General features: G+C 44.0%; 1 protein-coding gene across 3 annotated transcripts in view; it reads right to left on the bottom strand.

Annotated features, from left to right (window-relative positions):
- GFRA3 (GDNF family receptor alpha 3) overlaps nt 1-17,389 on the bottom strand; it is a 199,240-nt gene that overhangs the window by 13,715 nt on the left and 168,136 nt on the right. For all 3 annotated transcript variants that reach the window (XM_073556911.1, XM_073556910.1, XM_073556909.1), the window contains exons 4-5: nt 5,081-5,426; nt 3,829-3,938 (exon numbers count right to left, since the gene is read on the bottom strand). In XM_073556911.1, coding sequence (XP_073413012.1) covers nt 3,829-3,938; nt 5,081-5,426 — 456 coding nt within the window. The remainder of the gene's footprint in view (nt 1-3,828; nt 3,939-5,080; nt 5,427-17,389) is intronic.

The following is a 17,389-nucleotide window of genomic DNA, read 5'->3' as shown; positions in this document are numbered from 1 at the left end:
ACCATTGTTTGGGCACACGTCGGGGCTCGGAAGGGAAGTAGTGACGTTTTGAAATACCGACTTGATCGAATGGTCTGCGGGCATCATGTTACGTTTGCAGAGCCTCTGATGTGCCTAAACAGTGGAAACCCCCCACAAGTGACCCCATTTTGGAAACTAGACCACCAAGGAACTTATCTAGATGTGTGGAGAGCAGCACTTTGAACCCCCAAGTGCTTCACAGAAGTTTATAACGCAGAACCGTGAAAATAAAAAATCTTTTTTTTCCTCAAAAAATGATTTTTTTAGCCCGCAATTTTTTATTTTCACAAGGGTAACAGGAGAAATTGAACCCCAAAAGTTGTTGTCCAGTTTGTCCTGAGTACGCTGGTATCCCATATGTGGGGGGGAACCATTGTTTGGGCACACGTCAAGGCTCGGAATGGAAGTAGTGACGTTTTGAAATGCAGACTTTGATGGAATAGTCTGCGGTCGTCATTACGTTTGCAGAGCCCCTGATGTGCCTAAACAGTGGAAACCCCCCACAAGTGACCCCATTTTGGAAACTAGACCTTCCAAGGAACGTATGTAAGATGTGTTGTGAGCACTTTGAACCCCCAAGTGCTTCACAGAAGTTTATAATGCAGAGATGTGAAAATGAAAAAATCATTTTTTTCCACAAAAATAATTTTTTAGCCCCCAATTTTTTATTTTCCCAAGGGTAACATGAGAAATTAGTCCCCAAAAGTTGTTGTGCAATTTTTCCTGAGTACCCTGATACCTCATATGTTGGGGTAAACCACTGTTTGGGCACACGTCAGGGCTTGGAAGGGAGGGAGCACCGTTTGACTTTTTGAACGCAAAATTGGCTGGAATCAATGGTTGCACCATGTCGCGTTTGGCGACCCCCTGATGTGCCTAAACAGTGGAAACCCCTCAATTCTAACTCCAACCCTAACCCCAACACACCCCTAACCACAGCCCTAACCCTAACACATCCCTAACCACAAGCCTAGCCCTAATTCCAACGCTAACCCTAATTCCAACCCTAATTCTAACCCTAATTCCAACCCTAATTCCAACCCTAACCCTAATTCAACCCTAACCCTTTTTCCAACCCTAACCCTCTTTCCAACCCTAACTCTCTTTCCAATCCTAACCCTAACCCTCTTTCCAACCCTAACCCTCTTTCCAACCCTAACCCTCTTTCCAACCCTAACCCTCTTTCCAACCCTAACCCTAACCCTCTTTCCAACCCTCTTTACAACCCTAACCCTCTTTTCAACCCTAACCCTAACCCTCTTTCCAACCCTAACCCTAACCCTCTTTTCAACCCTAACCCTAACCCTCTTTTCAACCCTAACCCTAACCCTAATGGAAAAATAAAAATAAAAATATTTTCTTTATTTTATTAGTTGTGCCTACCTATGGGGGTGATAATCGGGGGGTTTATTTACTTTTTCTTTCATTTTGATCACTGTGAGAGTGATCAAAATGAAAGAATGGAATCTGCAGCCGGCAGATTCGGGCGGGCGCACTGCGCATGCGCCCGCCATTTTCTAAGATGGCGGGGCCCATGAACCGGACCCGCCGGACACCGGGAGCGACAGGGGCACTTAGAAGGTGCCGGGGGAGGTGAGAGGGGGTGAGGGGGTTATCGGAATCTGGCGGGGAGCAGAGGGAATGGGAGGGGGGCAGATGATGACAGCGGCGGCAGATCGCCGCTGTCATTCAGTTGCGGGGGGGGCGATCGCCGGTGGGGGGGTGGAATCGGTGTCTCCAGCCATGTCCGATGCTACAGCAGCATCGGCCATGGCTGGATTGTAATATTTCATCAATTTTCATTGATGAAATATTACTATCGCTCTGATTGGCTGTTTCACTTTTAACAGCCAATCAGAGCGATCGTAGCCATGTGGGGGCGAAGCCACGCCCCCTGTGGCGAAGAACAAAGCCCCCTGTATCTGCGGGTCGGGTGACCTTTCAGTGACCTAGGTCACCCGACCCGCAGGGGGGCTTTAAAGTCATGACGCCACATAGGCGTCATGGGTCGTTCTGGCACGACTTTTCATGACGCCTACGTGGTGTCAAAGGTTGTGAAGGGGTTAAACAGCAGACAAAAAGGCAGCAACACTTACCTGCCCAGATCTTGGAACAAATGCACTACAGGGTGCAGCCAGCCCATTAAGCAAGATGTCAGCAACACAGGTGCAAAATACCAGATCAACAGCCACTCTCCACCTACCCAGTCCTGGAGGGGGTGACTGCCCAGTATACAATTGCACAATAGAGGCCCACATAGGGCGTTGTTCACACAAAGGTACCACACAGTGTCTGGTTCACAGCCTATTAGGCACGCCCCTACTTTTCGATTAAGCGGGCTGGCCAGCACACTCTCTGGGCTTGGCTGCACCCCGAAAAATATAGAGCAAAAAAATACAAAAAAAGTGAGATATTAGTTGATATTTTGGCCAACATACGTGAGCCCGTAACATGCGCCAAAGGTCCCCACACTTACTACTACTGAGAAAATGAAGAAACTCTGCAAAATGGTATTATACATTCACTGAAAACAACTACAGTACATCTCAGAAACGTCAATTCAGGTACAAAGTAGAAACACATTTTTACCGCAATAGATGCTAGTTTACAATAAATATTCAAAATTCAAGTACGGTACATAATCTCCTTTTTTCTAACCACTGGAACAACTTTTTCTCAGGTGCGGGTCCCAAAAGTCAGACCCTCACAATCACGATTTTATAATATATCTAATTAAAATTATGTTGACACTACAGTTTTGATACGCAGGTTTGGAGCAAGTTTGCCCTAAAACCTGCCTGAAAAAGTGCTAATAAAACACTCAAAAATATATTCATTTCTACATAAAATCAACTTGCTGTGCATATGATTAGGCTTTGGATCATCGTTTAAAGGCTTCAGGTTTCCAAATATGCTTAAAAGAAGTGAAATGACCATTCTTCTTGCATTTTCCTCTCTGAAGACTCTCTTTACTTTACAATACAAGTCAATAGGAAAGTTAAAAAAAAGTCATTTTCAGCATCTCATCAGCATTTTTGCTTCCAAAACCACTAACGGTTTCTTCATTGTTGAATGGATTTAAAAATAATCCTGGAAAAGCCAATGCAAATGTTAGGAGTCAGATTTCTACCTCTCCTATGTTGAAATCTAGACCCTTACATTCTGCAGTCTCCTGCGATTCATCTGCTGTAGAGGAGATTGCAGAGGAGATTGCCCTGCGGCAACTCTCTCCAGAGGCTAAGTCCTTTGTTCCCTCATCTGAGCATGCTCATGGGACGAACTCCCATTGGAGTTCGGGAGTCAGGTGCTCAGGTCCTGTGTCGAATCCCATTGGCTCTTCCTGGACCCTGGGAGATTTCCGGAAGGTCCCGTTCGCTATAAAAAGCTCGCATGGCTGTTCCGCCATGCGCTAGTATTTTCATACTTGCTGCTGTATATTTGATGATGGATGCTTGGACTGGTGAATGACTTATTAAGAAACCCCTTCCCTCTGATATTACGTTTGTGTGAGTGATTGGTTCCTGCCAGTAGTAGCGCCAGCGCGCCTAGCTCCATCTTGCTCAGCAGCTTAGCGAGTGATTGGTTCCTGCCAGTAGTAGCGCCAGTTAACAAAGACTGGAGCAGGGGCAGAAAAGGAGAGCGCTGGACCTAGGGGGGGTGAGTATGGTATGTTTAATTTTTACATAATATTCAAGGCTTTAAAAAAAAAAAAAAACCACGGTATTACCAGGCGACATTTTTAGCGTAATATAAAATGGCCTAAGTGGAAAACCTATTTAGAGTCCTAGTTTCCTCTTTAGGTCTTACCGATCAGCCTAATGTAGGACTTTATGCATGGATCATATTGTTCCACAGAACAGCTCTCTTTCTTTTTTTCAAACAGGTGGCAATGTTTCTGGTAGTCCAAAAGACGAGATCTGAAAGGTATAAAATGAAATTTGGGATTCATATTAAAACTGATATCACCTAGAATACATCTTTCCCTGCTGATATGTTTATCTGTGGATCATATCTGCACCGGATGCTTTTTTTTTTTTTTTTAAAGCAGATACATCATACTTTGCCTATCAAAGGTGGTTGTACACTCTCTTTCCATTTTGCATCCATAAGTCCCTTTTTTTTGCCATGTCATACAGTTATTGCATGAGCAATTAAATAATTACTAAAGGTCAAATACTGTTTCATATCTTAATAATTGTAATGGATCCCAGAAAAAGACGACTTTACGGTAACCAGTATGTGATCCGTTTTTTACGTACCCATTGGCTTATGATGAGCAAATCTGTCCCAGAATATGGATCATGCTGTGATTATTTAGGGCCTTTGTACTGTCTGTATGATTTCTGTTTTGCACACAGACAGAACATGGACGTTTAATACATTCGTCTTCACAAGCCCTAATAGGGTTTTGCAATTGTCAGCAGAACCAGCTTTGCGGCACACAATGTTTTGTTTTTTGGTCTGTCCGAAACATTAGTGGGTTTTGTTGTGTGAGAAGAAAGTTTTAGCTGTCAGTATGATCAATTATAACCCAGGAGTTCACTTTATATGTATACTGCTCAAACAAATAAAGGAAACACTAAACAATACAATGTATTGTTTAGTGCTCCCTTTATTTGTTTGAGCAGTATTTATTTCTTAGATGCTGTTCATATTGTTTTTATGCTTTTTATGCTTAGAGCTTGCCCTCAGGGGACAATATTTTGTACTTAAATGCATGTATTTGGGGTAAATAAAAACGTATTTACAATAGTGTTTAATTAAAAATGTTTGTATAGTTTGACTTTTACAGGCTGTTTGCTTTCCTGCCATTCTGTGGCCATACATCATCTGCGAGGAGCTCCGAAAATGACTGATAAAAGAGTTACAGTGGACTCATTTAGAAAGGGCAACACACATAAGCTATAGAAGGCAAATGGTGCAACATTTTTAATGAAACTCAGTTGTAAAAAATATTTTTAGCCCCAAATAAATGTATATAAAAGTGAAAAAAAATGTCCCCAAAAGGAGGACAACCCCTGTAAAGAATGGATTGGTATGAATTATTTTAAGTACTCACTTGCACAAGTTGTCGCTCATGCAGGAGTCATAGAGCTCCAAGCAGTTTTTCTTTTCCCTGTCTTCAAAAGAACACTTGGGCACTATATTCTTGCGTCTGCGTTCTCCACAGTTTGCATTCTGCTTGCATGGACAAAACAGGAGTCGCTTTGTGAATTCCATAGGGATTTTTTTAATAAAATTCCTGAGGTGGTTGTGACACTTCCGTCGGTCACAAAAGCCTTCAGCTTTTGTAACACTGCAGGGAATAACATATTCGTTCTTCAGTTGCATGCACTTCTCATTGGTACTACAAGCAGTCGCTTCATTTAAACAAGGGTTCCTCTCTTCATTGGGGAGGTCAGACTCTGAGATAAAATATTAGAATAAATACGGTAAATGTATTAGTCAGGGATATATTTTATAGAATTAAATTATAAAAAGTCCCAATAAATATTTAGAACAAAAACTCCTAGGGTCACCCTTAGAGCATATACATATCAAAAAATACCACAACCAAAAATCCACTGGTTGGATATATAGAGTGAATACCACATTTAATGATAAGATATATTATTTTATTGAAATATATTAAAAAATATTAACAAAACTAGGTACCTCAACAAAGAGGGACACAGAACAAGTTCTTTAAATATCCATATGTACAGAACACAATGGAACAAGTAACAATAGTAACAGACTGACATTACCTTGTTATACAATATCTATCTTAAATATGCATTAAGGAAAAGGTATACAGCTCAATGTGGAATGTATATTTACTGACATGTGTTTCTCCAGGAAAGCAGTGTCATCCTGTCCTGTGTCCCTCACCCCGACGCGCGTTTCATGCCACTTCCTCAGGGAGCTTGTTGTGTATGTATGGATTTGTTGAAGTACCTAATTTTATTAATGTTTTTTAATATATTTCAATAAAATAATATATGTATCATTATATTTATTATATCATTATATTTATTATTATATTTATCATTAAATTTAGTATTCACTCTAGATATACAACCAGCGGATTTTTGGTTGTGGTATTTTCTGATATGTATTTTATAGAATCAGCAAGAAATATTTTCAGCCTTTTCCCCTGGGAACCAATTATATCACTTCTTTCATAGTCTAACAAGCAATTTAAAATGAAAGGTACGGCCCTGTTTTCTATTGAAAACCCATTCTGTATGAGGAAGACATCACTATCAGTGGCCAACTCTCACCTCTGAACTGCCAGCCAGCGAAGCACAGTAAGCACTGATCACAATTGTTAGACAGGTAGCTTGGATCACCAGAAGAAATAATTGAGGTGCTACAATCCTGCTGTACAGGACCACTTCATATCTAATTAAATGGAACCTGTCATTACAACCACAGGCAACATGAATCATACAATGGGTACGTGCATCCAAGTATGTTTTACTTGGAAACGCTGAGGTATTTCACAATAGACATACTTTGAAAACATAGTCAGGGACTATGGGGCCAATTCATTAAGACCTAATGAACAAGCTTGCTGAAGCACGATGCGCCAAATTCATTTAATTAGGTGCATCTATTAACTGTCAAGTGCTGTTGCCAGAAATGTACAAGAGTCAGAGACTGGAGTAAATTTCTGGAGTAAGTTCTGCCACTAAATAAGCGTAACGTTTTATGAATTTGACGGTTGAACTTAACCATGTCTCATCCTGCTCATGCTCCACCCATGCTAAGCCCATATTGGTGTAGCTGGCTGGGACTAGATGGAAACACTAAAAGTTGCAATATTTTTGTGCTACTTTTAATTTGCACAAAAATATTACAACTTATTAAGGTGTTTTACAAATCACTAATCATCCGCCATGTGTCTCGGCTCACTAGTCCAAGGCAGGTCCCCAGCCAGCTTCTTCTTTTGCGTAACAGGTCTCTCCCCATGTATACACTTAAGGAGAGACCTGTATACTCTTATGGAGAGGCCTGTCAATGAACTGGGATGGGCAGGAGAAGTGTCACTGTGTTTCAGAGGAAAACACACCTGTCTGCAATAGCGCAGTGTCTGATAAATGCTGCTCATGGTTCAATGACAGGTTTCTCTCAAAGTAATGCTCCTGTCACATCTGTTCTCTGCCTATTGCAGGGCCTGATGCAGTAATACATGACTTTTCTATTTAGTTTTTTGTACCACCCTTTGAGCCCCAGTAATAGGCATAAAACAGCGTTCCTGAAAATTCATTGTGAAACGACCAAAATATTAAGGCTGTGTTCACACGTTGCGTTTTTTTCTCGTGTTTTTACCAAATAAAACGCTTAAAAAATGCTTAAAAGAAGCTTCCCATTCATTTTAATGAATTCCGGACTTTCTGTGCATATTGATGCGTTTTTTTCGGCGAAAAAAAAACATCGCAGAAAAAAACAGCAAGCTCATTAACTTTGCGGAAAATTCCGCATTTCTTGCTATTTTCTATGTGGCTGGGGACGCGCAGAAAAAAACGCATAAAAAACACGCGTTTTCTGGGAAGGAGTTCTGTTTTCATGCAGAAATTTTCTGCTTACGTGTGCACATAGCCTAAGTGATATGGTCTAGTGTCTGTGTTCTTTACATCTAACAATTGTTATGGATGGAGCCTATACATTTTTCAGAATCTGGGATCACTGGAGGGTTCTCTAGCTCTGTGATGGACTAGCACAATCCTGTTTGATCCAACCAATCCATGGTTGGGATCCACTGCCAAAAGTAATAAAATATATATTATAGAGAAAAGTATGTTGTATATATAATAACAGCAATTCAGAGGCTACATGAATAAACAATATTAGACAATCACACAATAAATCATTACGAATCAATTCAAAAAAGGGGATTGAGGGTCCTGTTTGCAAGCTTACAATATATAAGGAAACAAGGCTGCTATAGGACCCGTGAGTTGAGTTGAGTGGGAAGGGGGGCAGTGATGAAAAGCATTTCCCCCTCCAAGCATATCAAGATGCTGGGACAATTGAATACAATGGTGGAACAGTGAGCAATCGGCACCCTGCTTCACCATTCACCCTGTGCCTTTAAGTCTCAGTGCAGCAGGTGCAGTAACATCTCAAGATCACGTCTGGTGTACAAAGTTTCAGTCCACATGTTACGCACACCAGAGTGGTGCATTGAAGAATGGGGATAGGTGAGTAGGGATTTTTTTTGTCAGTGAGTACTTGTAGGGGAAAATTATGGGAGTATAAAACTGTGTGGAGATAATTTTACTGTGTGAAAGCCATCATATTACAGTATATGGGAGAGATGTGAGGTCCACAATACTGTGTGAGAGGCTATGGGGGGGACATTATACTGTGAGGGGCCATCAAATTATATGGGCCTGTGAGGGCCATCATACTGTGTGGGGTGGCATCCTACTATGTGGGGGTGCTATAGTAAGGTAATCATACTGTGTGCGGGGTCATCATACTGTATGAGGTGCTGGGGGAACCATCATACTAGGTTTTGAGAGTTGCTTTTGGTGAGTATCATACTGTGTGGGCAGGGCCGTATTTAGAGTTTATGCTGCCCTAGGCACTTTTAGTGCTGCCTCCCCCATTGATGAGTATGACTAAGGCCGGAGTCACACTAGCGAGGAATACAGATGAGTACTATGTGAGAAAAAAAACTGCATAACACTCAGACCAGTATTAATCTATAAATCCACAAATAGTCCTTATATCAAGTATTCTGACACTTCATAAACCACAAAGATACAAAAAATGTCGGACTTTTATATTCATATTGCCGAACTGAAGAGACCCAGAAAGGATAAAAACATTAAATTTATTGAGATAATTTTAAAATAAGTTAAAAAAAAACAAAATACCCAGCAAGAGATAGAACACCAAAAAACCAACAGAAATAATTATATATTGTGTAGCACAATTAACATCATCATGGATGACAATCCTAAGTGCAATAAAGAAAGTGAGGATTATAAAGGAACAATTTACCTCATGTGAGCAAGCGTCTATAATGGTGCATGGCGTGTCCTCCCCTACCCCAACGCGCATTTCGCAGTCGCTTCTTCCGGGGGAACTGAGTTTAGCGCCTAGGTTTACATATAACTAGTATTACAACTTATATTGTGTTGGCACTATAGGTGCATTATATTATCCGGATCTATATGCAATTTGCAATATAATTAACATTGTGTCTCTATTTTCAGCCGCTAATTTATGCTGATTTGCCTTGGATATATGGGATTTATGTATAGGATTATCTACACAAAATATAATTATTTCTGTTGGTTTTTTGGTGTTCTACCTCTTGCTGGGTATTTTGTTTTTTTAACTTATTTTAAAATTATCTCAATAAATGTAATGTTTTTATCCTTTCTGGGTCTCTTCAGTTCAGCAATATGAATATATAAGTCCAGTATTAATCTATGGGGCAGCTCACATCATCGTTTTTTTCTCGGTCGTATTATACGTGCGAGTGATTTCACCCGTATATCGGCCGAGACTCGCCAATGAAGTCAATGGGTGCAAGAAAAAAAAAAATTGCACAGCTCTCACGCCATGCGAGTGCTGTCCAATTTTTACGCACCGGTGTCCTTTGAAAAGCCGGCAATTCATGTTCGGTGTATAGTAAAATCACACTAACAGTTTAGAATAGAAAAGATAGAATACTATATATATATACACTCACTGGCCACTTTATTAGGTACACCATGCTAGTAAGGGGTTGGACCCCCTTTTGCCTTCAGAACTGCCTCAATTCTTCGTGGCAGAGATTCAACAAGGTGCTGGAAGCATTCCTCAGAGATTTTGGACCATATTGACATGATGGCATCACACAGTTGGCGCAGATTTGTCGGCTGCACATCCCTGATGCGAATCTCCCGTTCCACCACATCCCAAAGATGCTCTATTGGATTGAGATCTGGTGACTGAGGAGGCCATTTGAGTACAGTAAACTCATTGTCATGTTCAAGAAACCAATCTGAGATGATTCGAGCTTTATGACATGGCGCATTATCCTGCTGAAAGTAGCCATCAGATGTTGGGTACATTGTGGTCATAAAGGGATGGACATGGTCAGCAACAATACTCAGGTAGGCTGTGGCGTTGCAACGATGCTCAATTGGTACCAAGGGGCCCAAAGAGTGCCCAGAAAAAATTCCCCACACCATGACACCACCACCACCAGCCTGAACCGTTGATACAAGGCAGGATGGATCCATGCTTTCATGTTGTTTACGCCAAATTCTGACCCTACCATCCGAATGTCGCAGCAGAAATCGAGACTCATCAGACCAGGCAACGTTTTTCCAATCTTCTACTGTCCAATTTCGATGAGCTTGTGCAAATTGTAGCCTCAGTTTCCTGTTCTTAGCTGAGAGGAGTGGTACCCAGTGTGGTCTTCTGCTGCTGTAGCCCATCTGCCTCAAAGTTCGACGCACTGTGCGTTCAGAGATGCTCTTCTGGCCACCTTGGTTGTAACGGGTGGCAATTTGAGTCACTGTTGCCTTTCTATCAGCTCGAACCAGTCTGCCCATTCTCCTCTGACCTCTGGCATCAACATGGCATTTCCGGCCACAGAACTGCCGCTCCCTGGATTTTTTTTCTTTTTCGGACCATTCTCTGTAAACCCTAGAGATGGTTGTGCGTGAAAATCCCAGTAGATCAGCAGTTTCTGAAATTCTCAGACCAGCCCTTCTGGCACCAACAATCATGCCACGTTCAAAGGCACTCAAATCACCTTTCTTTCCCATACTGATGCTCGGTTTGAACTGCAGGAGATTGTCTTGACCATGTCTACATGCCTAAATGCACTGAGTTGCCGCCATGTGATTGGCTGATTAGAAATTAAGTCTTAACACACAGTTGGACAGGTGTACCTAATAAAGTGGCCAGTGAGTGTATATATATATATATATATATATATATATATATATATATATATATATATATATGCACACACAAAAACACACGTCAGTGACACACACATATATATATATATATATATATATATATATATATATATACACAATATGTATATATACTAGATAGAAGAAAAGGATAGAATAGATTATTTCCATACAGTACATACATACAAAATAGGTAGATATATAGATGTGTGGGGCAGATAAAATTAGTATATTATGTGTGCAGCTTACTGTAAATGTAGTGAATTAATAAAACATTTTTTGGAAAAAATGGTGTGGGCTCCCGCGCCATTTTCCAAACCAGACAGGAAAGCCGGCGACTGGGGGCCGACGTTTATAGCCTGAGAAGGGGTTAATACCCATGGATCTTCCCAGGCTATTAATATCAGCCCGCAGCTGTCTGCATAGCCTTTACTGGCTATTAAAATAGAGGGCCCCCCTCAAAAAAAAATGACGTGGGGTCCCCCAATAATTAATAGCCAGAAAAGGCTATGCAGACAACTGCAGGCTGATAGTCATAGCCTAGAAAGGGGTAATGGAAATTGCCCCCCCCCAGCTACAAACACCAGCTCTCAACCACCCCAGAAATGGTGCATCTGTAAGATGAGCCAATTCTGGCACTTAACCTCTCTCTTCCCACTTGCCCTGTAGCGGTGGCAAGTGGGGTAATAGTTGGAGGGTTAATGTCACCTTTGTATTGTAAGATGACATTAAGCCCGCTTTAGTAATGGAGCGGTATCAATAAGACACCTATCCAAATCTATTACTAATCCAACAGTTGTTTAAGGGTTAAATATAAACACAGCCAGAAAAAAGTCTTTTAATGAAATAAAACAATAAACACAGTTTGCAATCTTTATTAAACAGCTAATCCATGTGACGCCCCCGATCTCCTGTAATAATTTTTTAAAAAAAAGCAACAATATACAATACCTGTCTGCCGTTGCGTCCCATGCAGTAATCCATATCTGGGGCAATACAGTTTGCAACCAGGACGGTGCGAAGATGCTACCTGCCCAGCTGCAAACTACTGGTGAATGAATGAGACACTGCCGACACAGCCTCAGTGACTAGCGGTGATGTCACAGAGCCTGCCTCCCTGCTGGCCTGACCTGCGCTGAATTCTGCAGCATGGGAAAATGAACAGGCATTTTCCCACGCTCCAGAGTTCAGCACGGGTCAGGCCGACAGGGAAGGCAGACTCAGTGACGTCACCGCTAATCACTGATGCTGCGCGCCCTCACAGGCTGACCTGCGCTGAAGTCTGGAGCGTTGGAAAATGCCAGTACATTTTCCCATGCTGCAGAGTTGTGCGCAGGTCAGCCTGTGAGGGTGCACAGCATCCGTGACATCACCGCTAGTCACTGAGGCTGCGCCGGCAGCATCTCATTCATTCCACAGTGGTTTACAGCCATGACGGACGCATCTTGGCACCATCCTGGTTGCAAACTGTATATTCCCCAGATACAGATTACTGCGTGGGACACAACGGCAGACAGGTATGGTATATTCTTGCTTTGTTAATTTTTGTTTTTTACAGGAGAATGAGGGTGTCACATGGATTAGCTGTTTAATAAAGATGGCAAACTGTGTTTAGTGTTGTATTTAATTAAAAGACTTTTCTGGCTGTGTCTTTTTTTAACCCCTAAACAACTGTAGGATTAGTAATGGATATGTAAAAAAAGAAAGAGCAGCATTCAATCCAGGTGAGAAATTGTATCAAAGATTTATTCTGCCAGTGAAAGATACAACGTTTCGGCCATATTGTGGCCTTTTTCAAAAGGTCACAATATGGCTGAAACGTTGTATCTTTCACTGGCAGAATAAATTTTTGACACGATTTTTCACCTGGATTGGATGCTGCTCTCTTTCTTTTCTATGGATATTTTCGTTCCTCTGGGTTCATGAACTTGGAGCCTGCATCCACCTTGTCCTTGCTGTGCTGTCGGCTGTCTTTTGCTGTATAGTAATGGATACGTGTCTTATTGACGCCTCTCCATTACTAAGCCGGGCTTAATGACACCTTACAATACAAAGGTGACATTAACCCCCCAACTACTACCCCACTTTGCTACAGCTACATGGCAAGTGGGAAGAGAGGGGCCAAGTGCCGGAATTGGAACATCTAAAGGCCCCGTCTCACATAGCGAGATCGCTAGCGAGATCACTGAAGCCTCACTGATTTTGTGACGCAACCTCGATCTCGCCAGCGATCTTGCTACATGTGACCGGCCCCCCATTGGATATCGCCGATTGTGCCCTATTGTCCTGGGCCATTTTTTCATCGTCGGCGTCCCGCTGGCCAGCACGCATCGCTGTGTTTGACTCCGACGAGCGACCTCGTTGACGACGCAGAACTCAGGGACGCAGGCGGGAATCGTCAGGAAAGCTGCTGTGTGACAAGGTCCCAATGACCGGCGAGGTCGTTATACGGATCGCCGGATCGTTGCTGCATCGCTGAAGAGATCTGCCTGTTTGACACCTTACTAGCGACGCACCAGCGATCCTTACCAGGTTGCATCGTTGTCGGATCGCTGGTGCGTCGCTATGTGAAACGGGACCCTTACAGATGCCCCATTTCTGGGGCGGCTGAGAGCAGGTGTTTGTAGCCAGGGGGGAGGCGAGAGATATAGATATGGATATTTAGTTTTAAAACTATGGGTATTACTATGCGATTTTAACATGAACGTTTACATAGAGAGAACTGCTGTATGTAAAAGCTCATGTTAAAATCGCATTGCATACGAATGCCATACAGATACTAGATGCGAGGAAATCGCATCATCGCATTGCATACAGATTACACATGGAAAACACTCGGGCGATTCTCGGCCGTCAAAATCGGACTGATTTTTTAGACGTTAAGTGTGACTCTAGCCTAATGCAGACACTGTTGGCAGTGACTTAGGCTACTTTCACATGAGCGATTTTTGCCATTCGCGGCAGATCACTTACGGCAACACTGCATTTGGTCTCATTCATTCCCTATGGGACTTGCGGACATGCGGGCACTTGCGGTTTTGCTGCGATCCGGCAAATGCGGTACTTGCAGCAACGGAAAAAAACCACTGCTAGCAGTGTTTTTTCCTCTCACCGCAATTCCAAAACCGCAAGTGCCGCACATGTCCGCAAGTAGATATCACTACCTGTCCCTAGTAATTCAATCACAGGGCATGCTGGGATTTTTAGTCCTACAACATCCCCATAATTAGAATGAGAGGACATGTTATAACCTTTAGTTATCCTGCAGCTACAGAATAAAAGCCAGCGATTGAAGGCACAAGTCCCCCTTACACAAAACCTTTTTGAGAATGCTGGAACTTATGGTTCTACAGCAGCTCCAGAATCATAAAAACAAGACATGCTGGAAGGTGGACAGGGGCGACACATGCTGCAGAGGCCCCCTTATAGTGATCAGGACATGGTTATTGTCCAATGCTTCAGCGATGTCCCTCTCAGCCCCTCCCCCCTCTGTTCATATCCTCATGTCAGCAGCACAGCACAGGCAGCAGAGGGAATCACAGCGTGAGGCTCTGTGTGACGCTCCTTCCCTCCCCACAGACAGCAGCACCAGCACTAACAGGTGAGGGACAGGGCCCCGCTCAGCAGAATCCTATGTAGTCTGCAGCACAGCGGCCCGGCCTCTCCTGCTAGAGCTGAAGCTGCCGCCGGCTGTGTGAGTAAGGCTATGTGCACACGCTGCGGATTGGTCTGCGGATTTGTTTCTGCGGAACCACAGGTAAAATGACCTAAGGTTTTACCTGCGGATTGGCCTGCGGTTTTCCCCTGCATCACCTCTACAATGGAGGAGATGGTAAACCGCAGCAGAATCCGCAGAAAAGAAGTGACATGTCATTTCTTTCTGCGGATTCAAAACCGCAGCTTTTCCGCAGTTAAAAATCCGCAGCATGTGGACAGAAAATTGTAAATCCCATAGACTTACATGCTACTGTACACTGTCTGCAGAACTGCTGCAGATCCGCAGCGGCCAAAACCGTAGCGGATCCGCAGCAAAAACCGCAGTGTGTGCACATAGCCTAATTATGCATCACGATTACTGTGTGATTGGCAGGTGAGTCTGGCTGCCTGGCTGGGACTAGTAGTGGTACGTATGTGGTGCCCCTGAGGTTTCAGTCGCCACAGAGGTACTGCACCTCCTCCTGAGGTGTGGTACCCCACCATCCAGGTAAGGTGGAGACACCTGACCACACTCCAACACCTGCATCCCACACAACATAGTAGTGTAGCAAAGCACCTTTGGTGGCTCCTTGCTTGGAACACGAAGAGTGCTGGGAGGTGGGTGGAGCTTAGTCTGCACGAGAGAGCAGGTGATTATTAGGACTAGGGCAGTCTCTGAGAGAAGATCCCCTGAGTGGGAAGGATGGAAGAAGGTACTGCAACAGACCTCAGTGACCTGAGACTGCTGGCACGGGAAAGAGATATAGAAAGCCTAATACTCCATAAGAAAGAAAGATTTGTACGGAACATAAGGAGAAGAAGAGAACTAAGGACTAGGGTTAGAGCAGAGCCCTTCCTCAAGTTCTAAGCGCATGGCCGGGGTCCGGTCCCCGAGGTTGTATGGATGCTAATGGTCCTGCAGCAGACACCGGAGGAATAGAAGTTGTCACCACTTTATTCCCACACAAGACTTGGGGGCACAACAGCAACGTGAGTGAGCCGGGACTCGGTAGCAAGAAGTCCCCGAAGCAGGCTACAGCTGTCTGCCATACAAGCAGAGTTCTAAAGAACATCAGAAAGGAGGAACTTCAGTGTAACACAGTACTGTAAGTACCTCAAACAAACGCTAGTGAGGAGATGTTCAGAGAAGGCATATGTTGGCGGAGTGTTGGAACGGAGTACTTCATCTTGCCTGGAAGTTGACTGGGCTTCTGACCTGGAGGACATGGCACGGATGCGGGCACCTGTATGCACAACAGACTGAGTAAAGCTTTGGAACTACATGCCCTGGTGTCCTCTGCTTATTCCTGGGTCAACCCACTCAGCACTGCTACATCTCTGTGCTTAACACTACACCATTACCCTCTCCTCACTAGCTCTTTATCTACACTGCCCTGGGACTACTGCCCTACCTGTGGAGGGCCACAACATCATTGCTGCACCACACCATCTGTCCCAGAGGATCTGTCTGCAGCGTCGGCTTAACATCTTCATTGCCGAACACCACAGGTGGCGTCACGAATCATCCACTTATAAACTTTAATCATCAGCCACGCTATTTCTTTTACATGGATGCCCAGGGCCACGGACCGGGTCTCCGCTGCCGTGACACTTCCCATTAAAATCAACTGACCTGGCGCCGAGTACCCCACGGCCCTGGCGGGCGACCCACGTACACCAAGCACCGCACAACTGACCTGGACACAAGAATCTCTGCACCATCCTCCCCCGCAACTGCTCCATCAGCTCTGTCTGTCTCGGGGCAGTGGGTACTGGAACTGAACTTGGCGCCACAGCAAGGAGGGGGCAGGGCCTGCAGCGTGACATGTTTCCTCTTCCTCCCTGTGCAGTACAGACAGCGACATGTGGGATCCGAGAGCCCCGCAGCAGCCGGAAGACGTAGGTGGGAGTGAGGGTGGGCGGGCCCCGGACTATATGTGGGAAAAAAAAAAAGCAACTTTGCTCAGGTGCCGCCCCCCCCGCATTCTCCTGCCCTAGGCACGGGCCCTCAAGTGCCTAGTGGCAAATACGGCCGTGTGTGGGTGACAATCATTCTGCATGGGGATTGTGGGTGACCATCATATTATGCATGGGGGCTGTGGGCCATCCTATTGTGTGTGGGGGGGTATAGAGGACATTATACTGTGTAGGGAATTATGGAGCCATCACACCATGTACAGGAAGCTTTGAGGGTCATGTACTGTGGTGGGGAGCTTTGTGGATTATAATACTGTGTGTAGTGAGCTGTGTGGGCCATCGTTTTGTGTGTGAGAGCAATCATATTGTGTATGGGGACTGTGGGGGCATCATACTGTAGGGGACGACTGTGAGAGAATTTTACTGTGGTGAGAAGCACTGTGAGACCTCAATGTGTGAGGGGAACAGTCCAGCTGTCTAACAGCAAACAGTGTCATGGGGTACAATGGCAGCATCACACTGTGTGGAGGACACCGTGGCAGCAATATACTGTACATGTGGAAGGTACTGTACAACACTATTGGGAATTTTTTATGAGGGTATCATGCTGTGAGGAAGGCCATTTTGGAAGACATGTTGCTCTATGGGGAACCTTAAAAGGGATTTCAAAGTGGGTGAGAATATAAAATGGGTTCAGTATTGGCACTATTACTCTGTATGTGGCATACACGGCATAAAGCTATGCCCTTCTGTGACAGAATGTATGCATTGTGACCTCACCTAAGATGCCTTGACCCTACCTACTCCGTCATGTTTTTTTGGGGGGAGTGGTGGGTGCCCAA

The sequence above is a fragment of the Dendrobates tinctorius genome, unplaced genomic scaffold (genome assembly GCF_039654945.1).
Source record: "Dendrobates tinctorius isolate UK_male_01 unplaced genomic scaffold, ASM3965494v1 ptg000241l, whole genome shotgun sequence".
NCBI lineage: Eukaryota > Metazoa > Chordata > Amphibia > Anura > Dendrobatidae > Dendrobates > Dendrobates tinctorius.
Note: the sequence above shows the minus strand (reverse complement) of the source record. Positions and strands in the feature narration are given on the sequence as shown.